The sequence below is a fragment of the Hemitrygon akajei genome, chromosome 10, assembly GCF_048418815.1.
Source record: "Hemitrygon akajei chromosome 10, sHemAka1.3, whole genome shotgun sequence".
Lineage (NCBI taxonomy): Eukaryota > Metazoa > Chordata > Chondrichthyes > Myliobatiformes > Dasyatidae > Hemitrygon > Hemitrygon akajei.
In genome coordinates, this window is record NC_133133.1 from 26,072,481 (window position 1) to 26,099,873 (window position 27,393).

Consider the following 27,393-nt stretch of genomic DNA (forward strand, 5'->3'; position numbering starts at 1 on the left):
GGTGATGAGAGCCGTTTTGGGGACGTCGTCCGGATGCATCGGGATTTGATGGTATCCGCGGATGAGGTCCACCTTAGAGAAGATCCGTGCGCCGTGCAGGTTTGCTGCAAAGTCCTGAATGTGCGGCACAGGGTAGCGGTCCGGTGTTGTAGCCTCGTTCAGTCTGCGGTAGTCGCCGCATGGTCTCCAGCCCCCAGTCGCTTTGGGCACCATGTGCAGGGGGGAGGCCCATGGGCTGTCGGACCACCGAATGATCCCCAATTCCTCCATCCTCTTGAACTCCTCTTTCGCCAGTCGGAGCTTGTCCGGGGGAAGCCGCCGAGCGCGGGCATGGAGGGGTGGTCCCTGGGTCAGGATGTGGCGCTGTACGCCGTGTCGGGGCATGGCTGCCGCAAACTGCGGTGCCAGAACTGATGGGAAATCCGCCAGGACCCTGGTGAAGTCGTTGTCGGACAGCGTGATGGAGCCGAGGTGAGGGGCTGGCAACTGGGCTGCACCCAGGGAGAACGTCTGAAAGGTCTCGGCGTGAACCAGTCTCTTCCTGGGCAGGTCGACCAGTAGGCTGTGAGCCCGCAAGAAATCCGCACCCAGAAGCTGTTGGGCTACGTCGGCCAGTGTGAAGTCCCACGTAAACTGGCTGGAGTTGAACCGTAGCTGCACCGGATGGGTGCCATAAGTCCTTATAGTGCTGCCGTTCGCGGCCCGCAGGGGGGGACCCGGCGCCCTGCTGCGGGTGTCGTAACTCGTCGGAGGTAAGACGCTGATCTCGGCACCGGTGTCGACCAAAAACCGGCGTCCCGACTGCTTGTCCCAGACATACAGAAGGCTATCCCGATGGCCAGCCGTCGTAGCCATCAGCGACGGCTGGCCCTGGCGTTTCCCGGGAACTGGCAGGGCGGGCGACAACGGCGGGCTTCTGCGCCCCACCGCTGGTGGTAGAAACACCATTGCTCGTTGGGCTCCACACCCCGGGCTCTGGGTTTAGCGGGCTCTGCGGCCGGGCCTGGACTGGTTTGCTGCTGGGAGCGTGGTCGGGTGATCTGTGGGATGGACGCCCCACTCACCTTCTTGGCGTTCCACAGCACGTCCGCCCGGGTTGCCACCTTCCGGGGGTCGCTGAAATCCGCGTCGGACAGCAGCAGGCGTATGTCCTCGGGCAGCTGCTCCAGGAATGCCTGCTCAAACATGAGGCAGGGTGTGTGTCTGTCAGCCAGAGACAACATCTCAGTCATTAAAGCTGATGGGGGCCTGTCTCCCAAGCCATCCAGGTGCAGTAAACGGGCAGCTCGCTCACGGCGGGAGAGCCCGAAAGTCCCTATGAGCAGGGCTTTGAATGCCGTGTACTTGCCGTCCGCCGGGGGAGACTGTACGAACTCTGCGACCTGGGCCGCTGTGTCCTGGTCGAGGGAGCTCACCACGTAGTAGTAACGGGTGTCCTCTGAGGTTATTTGCCGAACATGGAATTGGGCTTCTGCTTGCTGAAACCATAGGTGAGGTTGTAGCGTCCAGAAGCTTGGCAGCTTCAAGGAAACCGCATTAACAAATGCAGCGTCTGTCATCTCCGGTCCAAAAACGTTTGGACCGTCGGGGTCACCAATTGTAGCGGTGTGCTACACGCAGCGCTGAAATAAAGACACGGAGTCGATAAACTGCAGCAAAAGAATAAATTTATTTCAACTCCACAGTCTTGCTTTTAAAGCCTGTCTCTCCCACCAGATACCTTGAGAGGCCCTACTGAAACCCCCTCAGGCTTTCTTCCTTTGTCCCTGCATTCTGGCTAATTGTCAGCCGGTTCGAGTGTGCTAGTAATTGGGTCGCCACACTGTACCTTTTAGCTAGAGGGTCGTGGATTTATGAAATCTGTTGCCCCATGCAGCTGTGGAGGCCCAATCATTGAGGGTTTTTAAGGAGGAGATTGACAGGTATCTAATTAGTTAGGGTATCAAGGGATATTGGAAAAAAAGCCGGAAATTGGAACTAGACGAGAGAATAGTTTAGCTCATGGTGGAGTGGTGGAGCAGACTCGATGGGCCGAATGGCCTACTTCTGCTCCTTTGTCATGTGATCTTGTGAATTTACACCTATATAACAATTCAATGTTAGTAAAAGTCTCAAGGACTACTCAGACCCTTTGTCAAAATATAGATCAGAACCAGAATCAGGTTTACTATCATTGATGTATGTTGTGAAATTTGTTATTTTGCAGCAGTAGTAAATTGCATTACACAATAATAAAAATATCTAAAATTACAATAAGTATATGTAAAAAAGTTTAAATTAAGTAAGTAGTGCAAAAAGAGAGCTTAAAAAAAAAGGAAAAAATTTGAGGTTATGTTTATGGGTTCATTGTCCATTCAGAGATGTGATGGTGGAGGGGAAGAAGCTGCTCCTGAAACATTGAGTGTGTGTCTTCAGGCTCTTGTACCTCCTCCTCGATGGTAGCAATGAGAAGATGGAATGTCCTAAGTGATGGGGGTCCTTTATGACCGATGTTGCCTTTTGAAGATGTCCTCAATGCTGGGGAGGCTAGTGCCCATGCTGGAAATGGCTGAATATATAACTTTCTGCAGCTTTTAAAAGAAAAACCAGAAGAATGAACAAAAATTCACCTCTTTGAGTAAGATTTAAGAACAGATTGAGAGAGGGAGATGCATAACCAAGGACCTCCACAACATGGTGGTAGAGGTAGACAAAGATTTTGTGATTTAGCTGATTTGACATTGAATGCTTGGTTCAGAATTGAAAGGGGAAATTAATCAAATTAAAGACAATGGCCAAAGATAAAATCATTGATTGTTGTAATGTTTACTTGAAGAAATCTGTAACTCATTCAATTGGAACAACTGACACCATAGTAGTGGAGGGTCCAAGAGAGATGGTAGAGTGTTAGACTGAATCTTTAATAGCACCCAGTGTTTCAATAACATACTGCCAAAGGGATCTTTTAGATAAATTATTCTAGGACAGATTCATAGGGGCTTTAAAAGAGATGTTTCAGAACAGGAAATGACAGCACTGCTGCAGTTTTCCCATGTACAAATGAACAGTTAATCATGAAATCAAGGAAAACACATTTTATCCTTTCTGTAAACCACACAATTCTAACATTGTGATATTATATATAAACAGTTAATGAATGCACGTATGACACCTAATGATAAGGTTAAACGTACTTGGGAAATAGAACTTCAACATTCACTTTCAGATGATCAATGGAGTAAAATTTATTATCTAGTTAATAATTCATCTATCTGTGCACGTCACTCCCTAATGCAGTTTAAGATAGTACACAGGGCCCATATGTCAAAAGATAAATTAGCGCATATCTTTTCTAATATAATCTGTGACAGATGCAACGCTGAGGTGGCTACTCTAACTCATATGTTTTGGTCCTGTGTAAAGTTAAATAATTTTTGGAGGGATGTGTTTAGAATATTATCAAAAGTTACAGGTGTGGATTTACAACCCAATTCACTTATGGCAATCTTTGGGATTATTCCAGAGGAAACAGAAAGAGTTCCTGCTTCCGCTCAACATGTGATAGCCTTTTCAACTTTGCTGGCTAGGAGAGCTATCTTGTTATACTGGGAAGATTCTAATCCACCTACAGTTTTTAACTGGCTCTCCTCCATTATGTCATGTTTAAGTTTGAAGAAAATTAGAAGCTGAACGTTTGACACATCTTTTAACTTTGAGCAAGTCTGGCGACCCCTTTATTCAATATTTACATATGATTTAATTTTTTTCTGTCTTTTATTTTTTTAAGGAAAAACTTTCCTTATCCGCAAAGGTTCAGAGGTGACTGGAGGGATGTTTTCTTTCTTCTTTTTTTCTGATTTTATCCTCAAATGGACTGCCCAATCTTTCTTTTTTTTTTGTTTTAGGTTAGTTTGGCGGGGTTTTTTTCCCTCCTTATTAATAAAATTTCCAATCTTTTTTTTTCTCTTTACGATTTGCCAAGAGGAGTTGTGGTTTCTTGTTTATATACTATATACAACAGCTTAACATTATATTTAATTGACCTTGACAGTATTTTTTTTTGTTGTTTCTATGTTTTTTGTATTATGTGTTTGCCAAAACCTCTCTGATTTATATTTATTCTCTGTTGGAAAATTAATTAAAAAAGATTGAAAATGAAATGATATGGGAAGCTTTGGGGATGGGGGAAAGAGTGAAAAAGAAATGGATAAATCATCCTACAACATGAATAGTTATGGTTAGAAATTCCATTCATAAGGAAAGACTGAGTTAAATTTCCTTGAATCAGATAGTCAAGAAACAAATCTGGAGGTTTAAAAACTTTCCTACAATGTTGACAAATTCATTGAGAAAGTCTGTTTCAACATGACACTGAATTCCCTGTGCATGGCAAGGTGCAGTGAATATAACCATATTTGCTCTTCACTGTACAAATGAGTTGTCTGTCCATTAAACTAGCAAAGAAATGTGTGCTTGTCCATCATGGGCCTCTTCATCATTCATTTAAGTTCTCCACAATTAGTGGCCATGCCTTCAGTTCCAAAGGACCCAAATCCAAGAATTTTTGTGTCAGCTAATTTGTCCCTCTAGTGTTCTTTCCTTCTTTAATACAGTCCTTAAATTCTGTCTTTGACTGAAGTGTCAATCATCAGCCCTAATACATGTCGGTTTAGCTTAATGTCAGATTTTGTTTGCCAATGTTCTTATGAAATGCCATGAACCACTTTGCTATGTTAAGTGCAATGTATAATGTTATTGTTATAAAATATGAACTTGACTTCCATCACAATGGCAGATCTAGTGCAGCTGCTGCCAACACAGCTCCAGAGACTCAAGTTCAATCCTGCCCTCCAGAGATATCTGTATAGAATGTGCACATTCTCTCTGAGGTTGTGCGGGTTTTCTCTGGGTGCTCTGATTTCTTCCCACATCCCAAAGATATACAGAATTGATAACTGGACACAATAATTCCTTCTAGTACATAGGTGAGTGGTAGGATCTGATGGGAAAGCAGACAATAACACTGGATTATTATAAGAGGGTGATTGATGGTTGGCATAGTTATTGGGTCAAAGAAACTGTTTTTGCACTACCTCATTGTGTCTCAAATTGACTGCAAAGTTAAACCTACTCTTAGCCAAGAAATTGCTAAATAAAATAGAATGTGAGATTAAACTAATCAGAAACATGAAAACAAGCTACATGATTTTATGAAAAGTAGGGAAAACGATTGAGGGCTAATATAGGTTCTTTGGAGACAGATGGGAGAATAAGAAAAAGCCAGAGAAATTAAACAATTATTTGTATCATGGAGGTCACAAAAATACTAGATAACCTATGATCAGTACAAATGAAAACAAAATATTAATACTTGTAAAGAAATACTACTGGAGAAGTTAATGTGGAAAATTAATAAATCTCAGAGGCTTGATTATTTTAATTCAAGAGGCGGCAATGGAGATATTGGATATTGTAAGCTCCCCTACCATTGAGGATATTTTCAAAAGGCAGTGCCTCAAGAACGCAGATCTGTCACTAAAGACCCTGACCAGCCAGGACATGCCCTCTTCTCATTGTTACCATCAGGAAGGAGGTACAGAAGCTTGAAGTCACAAACTCAACAATTCAGGGACAGCTTCTTCCACTCTGCCATCTGATTTCTCAGTGGACATTGAACCCAGGAACACTGCCTCAATACTTTTTTTTAAAAATATCTGTTTTTGTACGACTTACTTTAATGATTTATGATACATATAAATTCTGTAATTCAGTTTTTAAAAAATCTATATTATCATAGAAACATAGAAAATAGGTGCAGGAGTAGGCCATTTGGCCCTTCGAGCCTGCACCACCATTCAGTATGATCATGGCTGATCATCCAACTCAGAACCCTGTACCTGCTTTCTCTCCATACCCCCTGATCCCTTTAGCCACAAGGGCCATATCTAACTTCCTCTTAAATATAGCCAATAAACCGGCCTCAACTGTTTCCTGTGGCAGAGAATTCCACAGATTCACCATTCTCTGTGTGAAGAAGTTTTTCCTCATCTCAGTCCTAAAAGGCTTCCCCTTTATCCTTAAACTGTGACTCCTCGTTCTGGACTTCCCCAACATCGGAAACAATCTTCCTGCATCTAGCCTGTCCAATCCCTTTAGAATTTTATACGTTTCAATTAGATCCCCCCTAAATCTTCTAAATTCCAGTGAGTATAAGCCTAGTCGATCCAGTCTTTCTTCATATGAAAGTCCTGCCATCCCAGGAATCAATCTGGTGAACCTTCTTTGTACTCCCTCCATGGCAAGACTGTCTTTCCTCAGATTAGGGGACCAAAACTGCACACAATATTCTAGGTGCGGTCTCACCAAGGCCTTGTACAACTGCAGTAGAACCTCCCTGCTCCTGTACTCAAATCCTTTTGCTATGAATGCCAACATACCATTTGCCTTTTTCACCGCCTGCTGTACCTGCATTCCCACCTTCAATGACTGGTGTACAATGACACCCAGGTCTCGTTGCATCTCCCCTTTTCCTAATCGGCCACCATTCAGATAATAATCTGTTTTCCTGTTCTTGCAACCAAAGTGGATAACCTCACATTTATCCACATTAAATTGCATCTGCCATGAATTTGCCCACTCACCTAACCTATCCAAGTCACCCTGCATCCCCTTAGCATCCTCCTCACAGCTAACACCACCGCCCAGCTTCGTGTCATCCGCAAACTTGGAGATGCTGCATTTAATTCCCTTGTCTAAATCGTTAATATATATTGTTAACAACTGGGGTCTCAGCACTGAGCCTTGCGGTACCCCACTAGTCACTGCCTGCCATTCTGAAAAGGTCCCGTTGACTCCCACTCTTTGCTTCCTGTCTGCCAACCAATTCTCTATCCACATCAATACCATACCCCCAATACCGTGTGCTTTAAGTTTGCACACTAATCTCTTGTGTGGGACATTGTCAAAAGCCTTTTGAAAATCTAAATATACCACATCCTCTGGCTCTCCCCTATCCACTCTAAAAAATTCAAAAAATTCTATAAGATTCGTCAGACATAATTTTCCTTTCTCAAATCCATGCTGACTTTTTCCGATGATTTCACCTCTTTCTAAATGTGCTGTTATCACATCTTTGATAACCAACTCTAGCATTTTCCCCACCACCGATGTCAGGCTAACCGGTCTAGAATTCCCCAGTTTCTCTCTCCCTCCTTTTTTAAAAAGTGGGGTTACATTAGCCACCCTCCAATCCTCAGGAACTAATCCAGAATCTAAGGAGTTTTGAAAAATTATCACTAATGCATCCACTATTTCTTGGGCTACTTCCTTAAGCACTTTGGGATGCAGACCATCTGGCCCTGGGGATTTATCTGCCTTTAATCCCTTCAATTTACCTAACACCACTTCCCTACTAACATGTATTTCCCTCAGTTCCTCCATCTCGCTAGACCCTCGGTCCCTTAATATTTCCGGAAGATTATTTATGTCCTCCTTAGTGAAGACAGAACCAAAGTAGTTATTCAATTGGTCTGCCATGTCTTTGTTCCCTATGATCAATTCACCTGTTTCTGACTGTAAGGGACCTACATTTGTCTTGACCAATCTTTTTCTTTTCACGTATCTATAAAAGCTTTTACAGTCAGTTTTTATGTTCCCTGCCAGCTTTCTCTCATAATCTTTTTTCCCTTTCCTAATTAAGCCCTTTGTCCTCCTCTGCTGGTCTCTGGATTTCTCCCAGTCCTCAGGAGTGCTGCTTTTTTTTGCTAATTTATATGTTCCTTCTTTGGACTTGATACTATCCCTAATTTCCCTTGTCAGCCACGGGTGCACTACCTTCCCTGGTTTATTCTTTTGCCAAACTAGGATGAACAATTGTTGTAGTTCATCCATGCGATCTTTAAATGCTTGCCATTGCATATCCACTGTCAACCCTTTAAGTATCATTTGCCAGTCTATCTTAGCTAATTCATGTCTCATACCTTCAAAGTTACCCTTCTTTAAGTTCAGAACCTTTGTTTCTGAATTAACTATGTCACTCTCCATCTTAATGAAGAATTCCACCATATTATGGTCACTCTTACCGAAGGGGCCTCGCACGACAAGAATGCTAACTAACCCTTCCTCATTGCTCAATACCCAATCTAGAATGGCCTGCTCTCTAGTTGGTTCCTCGACATGTTGGTTCAGAAAACCATCCCGCATACATTCCAAGAAATCCTCTTCCTCAGCACCCTTACCAATTTGGTTCACCCAATCTATATGTAGATTGAAGTCACCCATTATAACTACTGTTCCTTTATTGCACGCATTTCTAATTTCCTGTTTAATGCCATCCCCAACCTCACTACTACTGTTAGGTGGCCTGTACACAACTCCCACCAGCGTTTTCTACCCCTTAGTGTTATGCAGTTCTACCCATATCGATTCTACATTCTCCAGGCTAATGTCCTTCCTTTCTATTGCGTTAATCTCCTCTCTAACCAGCAATGCTACCCCACCTCCTTTTCTTTCCTGTCTCTCTCTCTCCTGAATATTGAATATCCCTGGATGTTGAGCTCCCATCCTTGGTCACCCTGGAGCCATGTCTCTGTGATCCCAACTATATCATATTCATTAATAACTATTTGCACATTCAGTTCATCCACCTTGTTACGAATGTTCGCATTGACACACAAAGCCTTCAGGCTTGTTTTTACAATACTCTTAGCCCTTATACAATTATGTTGAAAAGTGGCTCTTTTTACTTTTTGCCCTGGATTTGCCTGCCTGCCACTTTTACTTTTCACCTTACTACTTTTTGCTTCTTCCCTCATTTTACACCCCTCTGTCTCTCTGCACTTGTTCCCATCCCCCTGCCACATTAGTTTAAAGCCTCCTGAACAGCAGTATTGCATTGTCACAAACCTGCCACAAAGTATTAAACCTGGTTTTTAATCTGCAGATTCTGGAATTGTTCATGCAGGTGGAGAGCAACACATACTCTTAGTAAGGAGAGTACGGAGAGACAACATGGGGAATGAACAATCTATTAAACCGACACTGTTTGATGTGAAAATGCTGTCAATAGTAATAAAAATGAGATATCAAAACAGTTAGAAAATAATAACAACACACACAAAATGCTGGTGGAACACAGCAGGCCAGGCAGCATCTATAGGGAGAAGCATTGTCGACGTTAATCTACGGGAGTGACGTATCTTGTACAGTAGAGAAACGGTGGATGTGGTGCACTTGGAATTAAGCTTTCAATCATATTCCACACAAAAAAAATTAGTAAACAAAACTCAAGTTCATGGATTTTTTTGGGGTGGAGTGGTCAGAGTTGGTTGACAGAGAGAAAGCAGAGTAGGGATAAATGGATTCTTCTCAAATTAGCAGCCTATAAAGATATGGGTATTGCAGGGTGAAGTGCTTGGTTCTAACTATTCACAATGTATATTAACAATTTGCCTGAAAGAGCCCAAATATAATAATTTTGGTATTGTTTATCCTGGAGGACTGCAGTGACTCTATCTGTGCAAGTCTGGAAGTCAAGACCCAAAGTTCAAAGCCATGAACAGCGAGTAGTGTGACAAAGTCTGAAGTTGGAGGCCCAATGCCTTCAAGTCTCAGAGTTCGGGTGAAGGACTGGAGGCCCAGAGGCAACCTGTCCTGGGGTTAGAGGTCTGTCTATGTCTTCATGTGTGAGAGAGGGTGGTAAAGAGACTTATTTTGCCTTTGTTGTCTTGTTTTGTATTGTTGTTGCAGCTTGTCTTGTTCTGCTGAACTTTGTGGACATGCTATGTCAGGTGACACTGATACTTCCAGGCTGCCTGCCTCAGCACATCCTTGCATGTGTTGGTTGTTAATGTAAATGACGGATTTCACTGTATGTTTTGATAAATAAATTAATCTGAATTTGATATGCATTCAAAACAATGTTTGATAGATTTCCAGATATGAGGAAACCAAGGATATGAAGATTCTGATGCAGGCTCAAGAAGCCGAATAGCCCACTCCTGTTCTTATTTCTACATCATAATCTTACGTTAATCTGTCTAATTGGTCCTTTCTTCAAGCTCAATTTAATTTGTTAGTTCTAGGGCAGAATCTCCTTTGTAGAATAACTGGGAATTTCTTATAAACACAGAACTTTTCCTGACATTGTCCACTTCCTAAGAATAAAGTTACCCTTACTAATTGGACTGAGTGCCTCAAACCCAAGTTCAGAACTTCTCTTCTAGATTGTTTTATGCTAGAGACTGACAAACTGATTAAAGAAAAATGTAAAAAGACTGCAAAAATTGATACATTACAATGGACCTTGATAACCATCTGTGATCACTAGCTTCCATCCTATTGTATATGACTGTGTGGCTAAGCATATCTCAAACACCATCTACAAATTTGCTGATGATACAACCATTGTTTGTAGAATCTCAGGTGGGGACGAGAGGGTGTACAGGAGTGAGATATGCCAACTAGTGGAATGGTGACGCAGCAACAACCTGGCACTCAACATCAGTAAGACAAAAGAGCTGATTGTGGTCTTCAGGAAGAATAAGACAAAGGAACACATACCAATCCTCTAAGAGGGATTAGAAGTGGAAAGAGTGAGCAGCTTCAAGTTCCTGGGTGTCAAGATCTCTGAGGATCTAATCTGGTCCCAACACATTGATGTAGTCATAAAGAAGGCAAGGCAGCGGCTATACTTTATTAGGAGTTTGAAGCAATTTGGCCTGTCAACAAATACACTCAACAACTTCTATAGTTGTACCGTGGAGAGCATTCTGACAAGCTGCATCACTGTCTGATATGGAGGGGCTACTGTATAGGACCGAAAGAAACTGCAGAAGGTTGTAAATCTAGTCAGCTCCATCTTGGGCACTAGCCTACAAAGTACCCAGGACACCTTTAGGGAGCGGTGGCTCAGAAAGGCAGCGTCCATTATTAAAGACCTTCAGCACCCAGGGCATGCCTTTTTCTCATTGTTATCATCAGGTAGGAGATACAGAAGCCCGAAGGCACACACTCAGAGATTCAGGAACAGCTTCTTCCCCTCTGCCATCTGATTCCTAAATGGCCATTGAAGCTTTGGACACTACCTCACTTTTTTAATATACAGTATTTCTGTTTTTGCACATTTTTAATAATCTATTCAATATATGTAATTGATTTGTTTATTTATTATGTTTTTTTCACTCTCTGCTACATTATATATTGCATTGAACTGCTGCTGCTAAGTTACAAATTTCACATCACATGTCGGTGATAATAAACCTGATTCTGATTTGTCGTGTCAATGACCTGGATCACCCATTCCTCTAAGCATTTTGATGAAATATGATGTCAAGGTAGACAGAACTCTTCATGGTCCTTTCATTTATAAAGAAAATGCTGTTGCTCAGTGTAACACTTACCCAAAAGGCTGGTATATGTCTAGGGGAAAAGGAGATCCAGCCACACACCAACCCCGCCTCCCATACACGCAGTTTATCGCGTTTATGCCTCACGCCCGCCAACAGTATCAAACCCACAACAAATACCGGTATGAAATACACTTTAAAGAGTTTACTAAAATTAAAAGAGTATTAGGCAATACAATATATATATACAAGAAAAAACAAAAGGCGCCAACTTATCAAAGTTCAGTCAGTTAGTGCACTCGTTGGAGCTCAACCATCGAACCATCCGACCCCTCGTCGCTTGCCTCCGACTTCCACGTCTTCCACCTCGGACTCCCCGGTGGTCTTCCGAGTGCACGTCCACCTTCCTCGGCGTCTCCCTCCCGACTCCCTTCACCCCCAAGCCCCCTCCCCAAGTTCCCAGCCTCACAAAACACAATAACATTCCCCATTGATTAACAAATGAATACAATTACCATATCAGCCATTCTAAAGCGAAACAACGGCGAGAGAAACATTTAACAGACAAAGAAACATCCCTACTCGTAACAAACCAAAGAAGCCCTTTTTAGTAACATACACAGGACATTGTACACTAAGTGTGAGAAGCTATAGAGAAAAATTGTTGTGAACATAGAGCATCATACAAAGAAATCATACAGAATATCAGTAAAAAGCCAAAGAATACTGAGCTTTCCAGGATCTATTGCGATTAACACACAAGCAAAAACTTCTGCTTCAACTCTGTCACAAGCAGATTTGTGCTTTTACTCACATAATGGCTAATTTACTGGCAATATATTATTTACTGCTTGATATTTTGTGTTAAATTCTGTTCCAACAGATAACCTTTTATCTGTTGACAGACACCCAATAGTTAACAGACACCCAAAGCAAAGAATACTTGTGTTAGAAATGTTGATGTGTCTTAGTTTAATCTTGAAATTAAGAAGAAAATGTCAGGTAAACCTAATTTTGAGTTCAGTTCAAGGCAATTAGAAAGCCAACACACAGGCAGGTTTCCTGCACAATCAGAAAGAGAATAACAATGAAATAACAACAAGGGACACACACAAAACACACACCTTTGTGAACATTCCATTCACAACCAGCTGGGCAGTAAGCATGCAAATATTGACCTAACAGCTGAATTCAGAAGCAAGGCAAGATTGCCCTTGACAATAATGCAGCCTTTGACTATGTATGCCATCAAGTAACCATGGTAAAATCACAGCTGATGGGCATCGAGGAGAAAGAATTTCAAAGGCTGGAGTCACTCATCTCAACAAAACAGATGACCGTTCATTGACCTAGACTATCACTTCAGGAGTTCTTCTTAGGCCCAATTAACTTCAGCTGCTTCACCAATGGCCTTCTTTTGATTACATGTTCAAAAGTACTATAGCATATTCAATGCCATTTGAAACTCTTTAGCAGATGAAGTAGTCTATTCAATATGCAATGAAACCAAGAGGACAAGGAGCATTCATGCCAAAATGCCAGGCAATGATCATGTTAATCAATGAATGTTGATATTCTAGGGAATGATGATATCAAGAAGGAGACGGTGTTGGGACACTTGAAGAATATTAAAGTGTATAGATTCCATCAGGTCATGGGACTTATCCAAGGTTATTGAGAGAAGCAAGAAAGGAGATTGCTGGAGTCTTTTCAGAGACCTTTGTATCCTCTTTAGCCCCAGGCGAGATCTTAAGAGAACTGAAGAATAGTTAATGCTGTTCCTCTGTCGAAGAAGGGTAATATAAACAAATTAGGAAATTATAGGCTAGTGAGTTTCACATCAATGGTAGGCAAGCTATCATCATCATATTTTCCACCTTGAACAGCCTAGCGATCACCACTGACTAACATACTGTTAATGCACCATTTAAATACTGTGGCTCTAAGTGCAGCTCAGAGACTGGATATCCTGAATGTCACTACTGTGATCCAAAAGCATTTACAGCATCTAGAAAGTAAATGAGGAGTATAATGGAATACTCCACACCTGTAAATATGTATAATGGAAATACTCAGGTCAGGCAGCAAATATATGGAGACAAACTGAGTCAACATTCCAGATAAATGACCTTCGTTTGAATAAAAAAGGACAAAACACATGTATTTTAAAGAACAGCAAAATGGAAAGAACGAAAGAAATGTGTGTGATTGAACATCCTTTCCCCTCAGTTCTATCTAGTTAATAGATAAATGAATAAAATAACACACTGTAACTGTAAGGATAAAAAGAGCAGTTGCTGGAAATTGGAAATAAAAGGGAATGCTTGAAAAACCAGCAGGTCAGGTAATACCAATGAAGACAGGAAAACTAACATAAAGTGGATGACCTTGCATTAGAACTTGCTAGTGTTAATACAGCAGGAAAAGTTGGCTATTTGAAATTATTCAATTCAATACTAAGTACCAAGGACAGCCTAGAATGAAAACAAGGTGCTGTTCCTTGCACTTATATTGGAGTTTGTAATAGCATAGTAGGCCAAATACAGAGGAAAGAATGGAGTAGTAACTGGAAGCTCAGGTATCCTTGCTGCCTGATCAGAGGTACGTATTTGGCAAAGTGATCATCCAGTCTATATCCAGTTTCTTCAACAGAGGAGAAACCAAATCCTGTGCACCTTATACAATACATTCAATTAAAAAACTCAAGTGAACTGTTTTTTTCATCTGGAAGGCAGAATAACAGTTTGGCATGGACTAAATGGGCCAAAGGGCCTGTTTCTGTGCTGTAGTATTCTTTGACTCAGTAACTATTTGGATGAACACACTGGATTTCCTTTGCCACTTGTTCTTCTCATTTTAAGCATGGAGCTTCTTCCCAGGCTCTAATGAAGCAAAAATCATTTTGCAACAGTTGCAAGTTTCCCTCTGGTTGCAAGAAATGTCTTTGAAAATGTCTGACTCTAAAGATGACTTTACTTTCCTCCATAGTTGATCCCTGTTTGCTTCACCTCACCTTTCTCATTGAGTTTTGTGCCACACTGTACCAAAAAATTTTCCAAGTTAGATATGTGCTGCAACAGGCTAAGAAAACAACTCAGCGATGATAGGGAAAGAACATTTAAAGAAAATTTAATTTAACCTGATTAAGCTGTGATAAAAACTGAAAGGGCAGTAAGTCTGAAAAGAATACTCCCAGGAAATGCAGAGCAGTGCTAGTGCAAAGGACAGATTAACCTTCAACTATCATTCTACGAAAGCACAAAAAACTGAGAAGCATACATAAATTGCTTCAACTGTGGAAGCAAAGAATGGAAGCAAGAAGAATCCATACATAGAAGAGTGGTGGTCATTAACTCCTATTGATTTGTATTTCTATTGTTACCTTCTCTTTCTCTTCATTACTTCCCCATTCTTTCATATGTTGGTTTGTTCCTCAGATTTGGTGAAGAATTATACAGGATATGTTACATTGACCTCTTCTTCCACACTGCTGTATATTTTTAGTATTTTTCAGTCTTGTTTATGATTTTGAAGACAAAATTTTACTTTACATCCTTATTTGAAGTTTAGTTTGAAAAATATGAAAATACTGAAATTTACTCCTAGTGCTGAAAACCTTTTAAAATCAAGAGCAATTATAATTCCAGATAGACAGCTTTGGACTAAACTAAAGGAGAAACAAGAAGCTTATGCATATATTATCAACTGCTGAGCTTCTCCAAAAAATTATATATCTTGTTACAGAATGCTAAAATTCAGAGGCAACATGCTGTCACAGAATCCATTAGGCTAAGACTCCAAGAGTTTATTGGCAGATTTTGGATTAAATTACAGCAAGGTTATGTCATGGCTCTTTAGAGTCCCTGTGGAAGATAACTGGAACACATCCTGAAGGAGGATCGAACTCCATATGAAACACAAGCAATTGCATTGCAATTGCCCTCACCAACCCCAGGGAATACGGAACACGTCAATTTCTTTTAATGATACAAATTTGAACCAAATTTTCAAAATCACATGAAGTAAAGACTGAGCTGATAACACCTGGCACTGCTGCTTGCAACTAAGCATAAAAGTTAGTTGGCCATCAATGCATCCCTTATGATTTGAGGTGATTTGAAATAGTTTACTTCATTGGCGAAATTGCTTTCCTGCCAGAGACAGTTCAACATGGAGTTTATCATCACCCATACTGATGATGTCAGCTACATTATGACCTAGGAGCAGAATATGAAGCTTGAGATGTAGTCAGAATAGTAGTGTTTGAAATTGCATGCTCAAGAGAACAGAAGTGATTGAATGCAGAGATCTAACCTCATTGGCAGATCTACTGAATCGACTTTATTTCTTACATCCTTCACATACGAGGAGTAAGAATCTTTACGTTACGCCTCTGTCTAAATGTGTAATGTGCAATCATAGTAATTTATAATAAATAGAACAGTCAATGTAACATAGAAATTCACTCAAATCAGCGTGTTAATCGGTCTGATGGCCTGGTGGAAGAAGCTGTCCCAGAGCCTGTTCGTCCTGGCTTTTGTGCTGTAGTACTGTTTCCCAGGTAGTTGCAGCTGGAATAGATTGTGGTTGGGGTGACATGGGTCCCCAATGATCCTTTGGGCCCTTTTTTCCACACCTGTCTTTTACCATGTCCTGGATCATGGTAATTTCACAACTACAGAAGCGCCGGGCTGTCTGCATCACCCTCTGCAGAACCACGTGAGATCCTTGGTGATATGGATGCCGAGGAACTTAAAGCTATTTACCCTCTCAACCCCAGATCCATTGATGTCAATAGAGGTTAGCCCGTCTCCATTCCTCCTGTAATCCACAACCAGATCCTTTGTTTTTGCGATATTGAGGGAGGGGTTGTTTTCTTGACATTACCATGTCAGAGAGATGACTTCTTTCCATCTCGTTATTGTTTGAGATTAGGCCAATCAATGTAGTGTCGTCGCCAAATTCCTCCTCACTGACCATCAACACAGATACACCTCAAGACTGTGCACTTAATCCCCTTCTCTACTCCCTATACACATGTGACTGTGTGGCGAAGTACAGCTCCAATGCCATATACAAATATATGACATCAGTGTTGTTGAATGAATCATGGGACATAATGAATCAATAGCCAAGAGCAAGATAGGATACCTGATTGAGAGGTCCTGTAACAATATCTCGCTTAATATCAATAAAATGAAAGAACTGATTGTTGACTTCAGGAAAGGGAATGAGGGCGAACATGTGCCAGTCTACATTGGTGGATCAGCACTGGAGAGTGTCAGCAGCTTTAAATTCCTGGGCATTATCAGACTGGATGACCTGTCCAGGGCCCAGCACATGGATGAAATCAAAATGAAGTCGTGCCAGCATCTTTACTTTCTTAGAAGGTTAAGGAGGTTCAGCTTGTCACTGAACACACTAACAAACTTCTGCAGAAGTACTTTTGAAAGTATCCTGACAGGTTGAACAATGATCAAATGCACAAGAAAGCAAGAAGCTGCAGAGTAGCGGATTTAGCCCAATGCATCAAGGCACATCCTTCACAACCACTGAAAGCACTTTACATAAGATGCTGCATCAAAAAGATAACATTGATCAAAGAACCCCATCATACAGGTCATCCAATCTTCTCGCAATTTCTAACAAGAGGTTACAGAACTCCCTGAAGTTCAGAACAGCCTGAACTCCTACACCACCAGGTTCAAGAACATCCATCTCCCTCCAACCCACCTTGAACTCACCTGTACAATCCTATTCACTACTTCACTATAGTAACATGTTGTATTTTCCAAAAAAATGAACTTTGAATTTTGTTCTAATTGGGTTTGATCTTGTTTAATTTTTGCTCAATTTGTTTTTATTATGAATTTTGTGTCTCTAACACTTTGTGCCTTTGATGTTCCTGTAAGTAAGCTTTTCATGATTTTGAGAAGTTTTGAGGAAGGTGGCAGAATTAAAGAGAGTTGAAGTAATGGAATGATTTGAAGGTGAGTGAGAAATACAGAACTAAAGCACTATGGAACAGGAGTCAATGCAGGTCAGCAAACCCAGAAGTGGAACAGTGAAATTTAGGCTACAAATAACTAAATTTTCGATGAGTTAGTTTACATAGAGCGGAAGATAGAAGGTCAGCAGGAGCAGCACCATAGGAGTAGTCACAGATTCAGGTAACAAAGCCAAAGCTGAGGAATTCAGTAGTCAAAACTGGGGCCCAGTGAAGTAGGCAGATTTGGTCTAAAAAGAGGAGGCAATCAGAAGTTCAATTCAAAGCTGTCTAAGCAAGGTTATGGCCCAAATAACCTCAGACAATAGCCAAGGAGAGTGAAGAAGTTTATGATTAAAATGGAACATTGTTTGACAAAACTTGGACACTGTGACCTTCCATTTATCCCACCCATGACAAGCATAGTAAATCAGATACAGTAAAGTGGCGAAGAGAGGTGATATTAAGCCAGAGCTTGATGATATCAGTATATAAACAGAAACTGACTTGCTTTATTTTTAAATTTAGAGATACAGTGTGGAACAGGCCCACCAATTTAACCCTAGCCTAATCACAGGACAATTTACAATGGCCATTTGAATTGCTAACCAGTATGTGTTTGGACTGTGCCGATGAGAAATGGGAAGCACCAAGTATAGATCCATGGGAGACACTAGCGGTAACAGTACAGCAGAGGATAGATGATCCATTACAAATCTCTGGCTACAAGTACAAGAATGGAAAGAAGGATGAGGAATGTCTGCACCCAGTCAATGGAATTGAGATGTTGCAAGCAGATGGCATGATTAATTATGTCAAAGGTTGCAAGCAGGTCAGTATGAAATAGGAAGGATAATTTACCACATTTCCCTTAGGATGACATGTGATTTGACAAATACAAGATACGAATTGTAAAAAAAAACAACACATTAGTCAAATGATTTCAAAGCAGCTATGGATGAGACTGCAATAAATCTCATGTATCTTTAAAACTCAAGCCCTCCAGTCCTTGCAACTTCCTTGTGAATCTTTTCTGCACCCACTCCACATTAATCACAATCAAAGCCATGAGAAAGTTCTACATGTGCAGTCTTTAAAGAATAATACTCAGATGGTTCACAGAATGCATAATTACCAGAGAACTAAGCTTATACAAAAGTGATGAAATTAAATATTTCCCTGGACCAGATTCATCTAGTGGTACTTCCTGTTCTGATTAGCAAAAAACAAAATAAAGCCCAGGAAGCAACAAGAATCTAAGAGCTTTGGTAACAAATTATTGACATAAAACATTAACTCTTTCAACAAAGGCTGGTTGACCTACTAAATAATTCCACAACTTCTTGTTTTTCATTTCTATTTTTCACAGCAGAAACAGAGAAAAATGTGTGATAATTTGTAAAGATTTAAGAACACAATAGATAAATCGAGAACATTACTTGTGGTTAAACCAAGCCTGTAGGTTAAAGCTGCTTTTAGACAAGTAGGGAGTACTAGGAGGAGGTGGTTCTCAACTCAGCATGATTAGACACTAGAAAGTACAGAATTGAGGAAAAATTACAACACAAAAAGGAGACCATTTGGTCCATCAAGTCCATGTCAGTTGATAAAATATTCTGTGGGTTATAGATTAAAGACAAAGTTATCCTTCTACCGCCCTTTCAGACAGCAATTTCTGAATCCCTAACATCTTTTGGGTGAAACATTTTTTCCCCATTTATTTTAAAATTTTGGGGCATGATAAAAGGTGTGTGTATACATATCAGAATCAGATTTATTATCACCAGTAAGTGTCGTGAAATTTGTTAACTTGGCAGCAGCAGTTCAATACAATAAATAATATAGAATGAATAAATAAATAAATAAATGTATCTGTATATTGAATAGATTAGAAATCATGCAAGAACAGAAACAACATATATTCAAAAAGTGAGGTAGTGTTCAAAGGCTCAATGTCCATTTAGGAATCGGATTGCACAGGGGAAGAAGCTGTTCCTGAATCGCTGAGTGTGTGCCTTCAGGCTTCTGTACCTCCTACCTGATGGTAACAATGAGAAAAGGGTATGCCCTGGGTGCTGTGGGTCCTTAATAATGGACACTAGCAGCAGAGAATATATATACATACAGACACATATATATACACAGTGGCATGAAAAGGTTTGGGCACCCCAGTCAAAATTTCTGTTACTATGAATAGCTAAGTGAGTAAAAGATGACCTATTTCCAAAAGGCATAAAGTTAAAGATGACACATTTCTTTCATATTTTAAGCAAGATTACTTTTTTATTTCCATCTTTTACAGTTTCAAGATAACAAAAAAGGAAAAGGGCCCAAAGCAAAAGTTTGGGCACCCTGCATGGTCAGTACTTAGTAACACCCCCTGTGGCAAGTATCTCAGCTTGTAAACACTTTCTGTAGCCAGCTAAGAGTCTTTCAATTCTTGTTTGGAGGATTTTCGCCCATTCTTCCTTGCAAAAGGCTTCTAGTTCTGTGAGATTCTTGGGCCATCTTGCATACACTGCTCTTTTGAGGTCTATCCAGATTTTGGATGATGCTTAGGTCAGGGGACGGTGAGGGCCATGGCAAAACCTTCAGCTTGTGCCTCTTGAGGTAGTCCATTGTGGATTTTGAGGTGTGTTTAGGATCATTATCCTGTTCTGGAAGCCATTCACTTTTCATCTTCAGCTTTTTTACAGATGGTGTGATGTTTGCTTCCAGAATTTGCTGGTATTTAATTGAATTCATTCTTCCCTCTACAAGAAATACTCCCCGTGACACTGGCTGCAACACAACCCCAAAGCATGATTGATCCACCCCGTGCTTAACAGTTGGAGAGGTGTTCTTTTCATGAAATTCTGCACCCTTTTTTCTCCAAACATACCTTTGCTCATTGGGGCCAAAAAGTTCTATTTTCACTTCATCAGTCCACAGGACTTGTTTCCAAAATGCATCAGGCTTGTTTAGATGTTCCTTTGCAAACTTCTGACACTGAATTTTCTGGTGAGGATGCAGGAAAGGTTTTCTTCTGATGACTCTTCCATGAAGATCATATTTGTGCAGGTGTCGCTACACTGTAGAACAGTGCACCACCACTGCAGAATCTGCTAAATCTTCCTGAAGGTCTTTTGCAGTCAAACAGGGGTTTTGATTTGCCTTTCTAGCAATCCTACCAGCAGTTCTCTCAGAAAGTTTTGTTGGTTTTCCAGACCTCAACTTGACCTCCACCATTCCTGTTAACTGCCATTTCTTAATTACATTACGAAATGAGGAAATGGCTACCTGAAAACGCTTTGCTATCTTCTTATAGCCTTCTCCTGCTTTGTGGGCATCATTTATTTTAATTTTCAGAGTGCTACACAGCTGCTTAGAAGAGCCCATGGCTGCTGATTGTTGGGACAAGGTTTGAGGAGTCAGGGTATTTATAAAGCTTTGAAATTTGCATCACCTGGCCTTTCCTAACGATGATTGTGAACAAGCCATAGCCCTAACTAGTTAATTAAGGTCTGAGACCTTGGTAAAAGTTATCTGAGAGCTTAAATCTCTTGGGGTGCCCAAACTTTTGCATGGTGCTCCTTTCCTTTTTCTCCCACACTAAAATTGTACAAAAACACAAATAATACACTACGGTAATCTTGCTTAAAATGTTGAAAAGAATGTTTCATCTTTAACTTTATGACTTTTGGAGATCAGTTCATCTTCTACTCACTTAACTATTCACAGTAACAGAAATTGATACTTTTGCATGCCACTGTATATACATACACACACAAAATAAATAAAACTTGGTCATATGATTGACAGTAAGGATATCAATGTATTTGTTCAGTTGCACACAAAATTGTAAATGGAATTCAATTCAGACCATCAGAATCAGAATTAGGTTTAATATCACCAGCATATGTTGTGAGAGGTGTCAACTTTGTGGCAGCAGTACAATGAAATACAATATAGAAAAATCTGAATTACAGTAAATATATATAAATAGTTAATTAGTGCAAAACCAGAAATAAAAAAGTAGTGAGGTTAACTATCCATTTAGAAATTGAATGGCAGAGGGGAAGAATTTGTTCCTAAATCACTGACTGCATGCCTTTAGGTTTCTGTACCTCCTTCCTGATGGTAAGAATGAAAAGAGGGCATGTCCTTGGTGGTGGGGGTCCTTAATGATGGACATAGCCTTTTTAAGGCACTGCTCCCTGAGGATGTCTTGGATACTACAGAAGCTAGTACCCACGATGGAGCTGATTAATCCTACAACTCTTTGCAGCTTACTTTGATCCTCTGCAGTAGCAGCATCCACCCCCCCCCCATACCAGATGGTGATGAGCCAGTTAAAATGCTCTCCGCAGTACATCTGTAGAAATTTGCGAGTATTTTAGGTGACATACCAAATCTCCCTCCTAATGAAGCATAGCTGCTCTCTTGTCTTCTCTATAGCTGCATCAATATGTTGGGACCAGAGAAGTATGAGATAAGGCATGGGATATGGCATAAGAGAATATAGAACACGAGATGAAAATTACAGGTGCAGGGAAATAGAAGGTGGTTGCAGTCTATGTCCACAGATCCTTAAAGCTAGCAAGAAAGCTTGAAATGAGTTAGATAAGTCAGACAGAATCCTTTCTTCTAATAACTTTGGCAGTGAATATAACAGCAGGAAGGTTATGTAAGAACTATAAACACTAGTTTTGCCGCAGCTTGAATATTGGCCAGAACTTTGACCACCACAACACAGAAAATTTACCAAGATGCCGTTGCGCCACTGACTGTGCAACAGGCATTAAGAGGGATATTGCCAGGAATAGATCATTTTAGCTACAGGGAAACATTAGATAGACTGGTGTTATTTTCTTTGGATCAGGCAAGACCAGCAGTCACTTTTGTAAGATACAATAAACTAGAAAGGGCCTATTTATTCTCAGGACATCATTTTCTTCAGCAAAGTAACCAAGCAGCACAGATGTAAGATAATTTGTAGGAATAGAAGAGAAAGAAACAATATTTCATCTAGAGGGTGTAATTGCTAACATGGAATAGTGGTAGAACCAGAAATCTTCAGCAGATTTATAAAGAAGCTAGGTGAGTATTTGAAGAGCTATAACCTTCAGTTATTGATCTGGTGCCAAAACGCGAGATTTGGCTGGGCAGCTTTCTTCAATTGGCAGAGACGCAATGCACCTAATAGCCTCCTCCTGTATCACAACTTTTCCATGATTTAATTTTTTCATCTAATTCTTCTACCTGCTACTATAAATTATATCCTCTCCTTTTTGATCCTCCTGCCGAAAAATATATGCCTTATTTATTAAGGCCTCTCACAACTTTCGACCTCAATTAATCCCCTTCATCCCCTTTTCCCAAAAGATACAACATCAGTCTATCTCATCGCCCATTGCAATTTATATCTTCTAGTACTGTAATATCATAATAAATCTCCCTAGCAACTGTCTAGTGCAATGACTTGTTTTCCTGTAATGCATGACCAGAATTCTAGGCATTATTCTAACCGTGATTTACTTAGTGTTGTATATATTTGTAGTATAAATTTCCTATTCTTACATTCTGTGTCTTGTCTAATAATGGAAAGCATTCAATAGGGCCTTTTTAACTACCTCATTGACCGCTCCAACTAACTTTAATTATCTTTGGCATACTCAGCAATGTCCCTCTATTCCTTTCGACATGCTTCCTTTTTACGTGTGTTAATTGCTTTGCAGAACTTGCCCAACTAGATTACCTCACACTTCTCTGCAAAATTAACAAAGCCATCAATATCATTCTCTTGCAGCCTAAAGTTTCATTCCTCCCTATTAAATCACAGCGCCAATTAATGTATCCCTGAAATCGTTTTTAACCATGTTCCCTTATAGTTCAATTTACTTTACTAGTGTACAGTATATTACAAACATAACACAGTCGTGTGGAACTCCAGTGAATTTCAAAAAACAGCCATCAATCATGACCTTTTGCTTTTTGGTGTTGAGCCAATTCTGAATCCAATTTTTTCTTTTCTTTGGATCACAAGTTCAAGTTTATTGTCATTTGATTGTATGTGTATAAAACCAAACAAAACAACATTCCTCCAGATCACAATGCACCCACAAAACATATATCACGCACAGCATATAGAGCAAAATATTACTACAAATAGTTAATAAAATATAATTCAAAGTGCATGTAGTGTGCAGCACAGATAAACCATCAACAGCTCGCTGTCCTAGTGACAAGAGTTTTCATTAGTCTTAGTAATAGCAGGAAAAACTATTACCCAGTCTGGCATTTCTCGTCCTGATGCTTCTATAACTCCTTCCCGATGGTAGTAGGTCAAAGAAATTATGGGATGGGTGGTAGGGATCCTCAGCAATGCTTTGGGCCCTTCGTATACAGCACTCCTGGTAAATGTCATAAAGTTTTGACCAGCCTGCCAGTAGATGACATGAAACACACTGCCCTCATTTTTTAATATTCCTAAAAAAATTCAAGTTATCAGACATGACCTTACATTGCAAACCCATGTTGATTGTCCTTGATTAATCTATGCCTTTCTAAATGAAGTTGTAAACTCTCCCTCAGATTTGAGTCTAATAATTCAGCCAGCCCACAAAATAAACCTAACTAATTACAAGGTAAATAAAAATATCATACAGTTCTCCACTTCTCAGGGACATCCCCTTTCAGTCAGGAAGGATTGGAACTTCCACAATTTCCTCCCTTTGCTTCTTTTAACAACCTAGAATAGATTTTCTTGAATGAAAACAGAATATAGACTTTTGAAAATGGTAATGTTTCCATTTTCAAAGGTGCTAAACCTCTTAATATTTACTCTTACTACATTACTTCATCTAATATTTCACTTAAGCTTTTTAATTACAACATCTGTCCTTGTTGCAAAGTATTCTTTCTGAACCTTATTGTTGTCTTCTGCCTCAACAATAAATTACTTTTAGTTCTCTAATAAATACTGTTCCATCCTCAGTTATCCTCCTAGGCTTTATGCCTTTAGCACTTTTAATTTTATCTTTATTTGCCAAAAATTTGCAGGCCATTTTTTGGTTCCTTAATTTCATTGTTACACCTTGAGTGCTCTGCATTGAGAGCTCTGTATCTGGTTAAGCTTCCCCTTTCTGTCTCGTTTAACTTCCTGTGCACTTGATCATCAGAGTCTGAGATAAGATAGTGCCACCTTTTTCCTGAGAATATATTATCATAATCTTCTGTACCTTTTTCATGAATTCTCCACTTTATTGTGCTGGCACGTGGCCAAGTGGTTAAGGCGTTGATCTAGTGATCTGAAGATCATTAGTTCCAGCCTCAGTTAAGGCAGCGCGTTGTGTCCTTAAGCAAGGCAGTTAACCACATGTTGCTCTACAACGACACCAGTGCCAAGCTGTATCGGCCCTTTGCCCTTCCCTTGGACAACATCGGTGGTGTGGGGAGGGGAGACCTGCAGCATGAGCAACTGCCGGTCTCCTGTACAGTGCCCAGGCCTGTGCACTGGAAACTTTCCAAAGGCACAAATCCATAGTCTCTTGAGACTAACAGATGCCTATTGTCCTGACACTAATTTACCTTTAAAAAGCTGATACAATCCACATTCCAACCTTGTAGTATTTTTTGCATTTTCTCTGGGAAGCATTGCTGCTCCTTTGCATTTTCCCAAAACAATGCTAAATGTAAATAGGATTATGATACCACCATAAAAATGGTCTATCACGGATACAACTTCTATTTGCTCAACTTCATGCTCTAAAACAGAATCTCTAAAATTCCCCTGCTTCCACCCACAATTGTTTGTTGGGTTTTGCTGTATGCCAGAAAAAATGGCTTGAACATCCTCTCATATCCATTATACTATTAGATTAAGAACTGAATTGATCTTTGGGAACTTTCTTGCTCATGATTCTGTACCATCTAAGTTATTACAAATGATTGCTAATTTCAAAATACATAACCACTGTATGAGGAAAAGGCCTAATTCTGTTGAAATCACCACTGGTGACAAGCAGTATATGTACTTGTGATGGTATCAAATGACTTAACCTATGAATTAGCACACAGCTCTGTAATGTCACCTTTCATATTGGTTAGAATTCAAACTCTGTCTTTAAGACACCTCCCAAAAAATGGAAATGAAACAGTTTAAAAAAGTGGATAATAGTTGTACAGTTATCATCTACATCTATCAATGTAAATATTATAAATCCAAAATATTCTTAACATTTACAGGTTTTGAAGTAACATGTTTTAATCAGCAAGTTTCAATGTGAAGTTTAGAACTTAAGATGAAACTCAATCCACTACTTTCAGAAACCAAGCAGCTGTGTCGCAGAAAGAAACTACCAGGTGGAAAAAGAGGAAAGACCCAAAACATCCACAAAAGCCTCCTTCAAAAAAGGTAATATTCCCACTGACTCTTAGCCCATGAAGTCACATTCAAGGATGGCAGCCAGAATTTTGTTCATACATCAACTGCACACACAGAAACCCTGCAAAGCATTTGCCTTCCCCTTGATACACCTTCTGCCACCTGTCGAAGTCTGCAAGTCCCACATCAGGCACCTCAGAGCCTATAGATCAGGACTAGTTACAAATCCTCCTTGATCCCAAGGGTCTGCCCAAGACAGAAGGACACATATTTTCCAGCTATATATTTAAACCATCAGGATGGTTTCCTAGTCAGCATACTCCTGTTCTGACAGCTTCTTGAAGGCCCAAACACTACGTACGGTCTGAGCTATGATACTGACAGACCCTTTGACTGTTGTCGCCCACTGGATACAGCCAATGACTTATTTTCTCTCTCAGCACCAGTTTCAAAATAAAAGAGCTACTTACAGACACACAGCTCGAATACATAGGCGTAGTAAGACCAAAGCACCACCATGGTGATGATGAGCACCGGTATCCAAGCCAACAGCCGCTGACAGCACCAAAGCCCTCGCGATATCGCCATTTTCCCACCCGGCCTATCGGCCGGTCCCCTCAACCCTCCGCTTCACCGATCCGGGCTGACTGGTTTCGGTTGCCTCCGGCGCAGCGCCAGCTCGCTTCGGCTGTTTCCGGAAAAATGCCGGCTGCCCCAGATGTTTCGGAATCGCCGCCACTTCGGCTATTTCCGGAATGGGTCGCTCCTCCCCGCTACTTCGGAAGATTTCGGAACATTTCGACCATTTCCGTTTCATCGATAGCTATTGATCCTCGAAAATAATACCACAGATGCTAGAATCTGAAACAAAAAAAAAGAAATGCCTGAAGAAGTGGGAGGAAGGGCGGCTGAAATATTGACTGGTTTCTCTTTCCAAAAATGCTGCTTGATTGGATTCAGCTTTCAGCATTTCTCTTTTCCACTCATTAATATTCGATTTCTGTCGGTAATTTATAAGGGAGAGGGAATATCGAAACTTTCCGCCAGTCTTTGGCAACTTCCGTTTGATGCAATGCAAAAAGAACATCAAGGAACAGCAGAGGGCTCTAAATTATATATCTCCGCGTTGCAGATTAATACATCTGCAGATTTTCTCTTGTTTGTTAATTTAGTGCAGGTTACTTTAGAACACACAGTCACTATTGAATTAACACAATGCAGAATCCTGTAGCTGCACACCATCTAGATACAAGATACATATTTTAAGGGAAAGATAGCTAGTCATGGTAGACCTAAATGTTGCAATATCATAGAACAGCACAGCACAGGCTCTTCTACCCACAATGTTGAACCAAACTAATTAAACCAATGGTACCAAATCCTTTCTGCCTGCATGTGGTGGCCTATATCAATCCATTCTGTTTCCTATCTCAGGGCCTCTTAAAAGCCTCTGTGGTGTCAGCTTCTATCACCACCTAGGCACTCACAACTCTGTGTAAAAAAATACCTATACATCCGTTTTGAACTCCCCCCATCTTAAATGACTGTTCTCTAGTATTAAGAATCAAGGTTGAAGCTCTTTTACGTTGTGCTTTTATAACAACACATGGAAGCCCTTCGTTGCAAACAAAAATCAGTGACATGTGAGTGATGATAAACCTGATTCTGATATGGCTCTCTATTGTGGACTGAGAGTGGGAAGGTGGCAGGGAGAGGGG

At 40.5% G+C, this 27,393-nt stretch overlaps 1 protein-coding gene across 1 annotated transcript in view; it reads right to left on the reverse strand.

The window, feature by feature from the left end:
* The window catches only part of zdhhc15b (zDHHC palmitoyltransferase 15b), a 66,677-nt gene extending 40,049 nt beyond the window's left edge, over positions 1-26,628 (reverse strand). The window contains exon 1 of the mRNA XM_073057934.1: positions 26,146-26,628. Within this exon, the coding sequence (XP_072914035.1) occupies positions 26,146-26,263 (118 nt within the window). The 5' untranslated portion in view covers positions 26,264-26,628. The remainder of the gene's footprint in view (positions 1-26,145) is intronic.
* Positions 26,629-27,393: the final 765 nt, after the last annotated feature.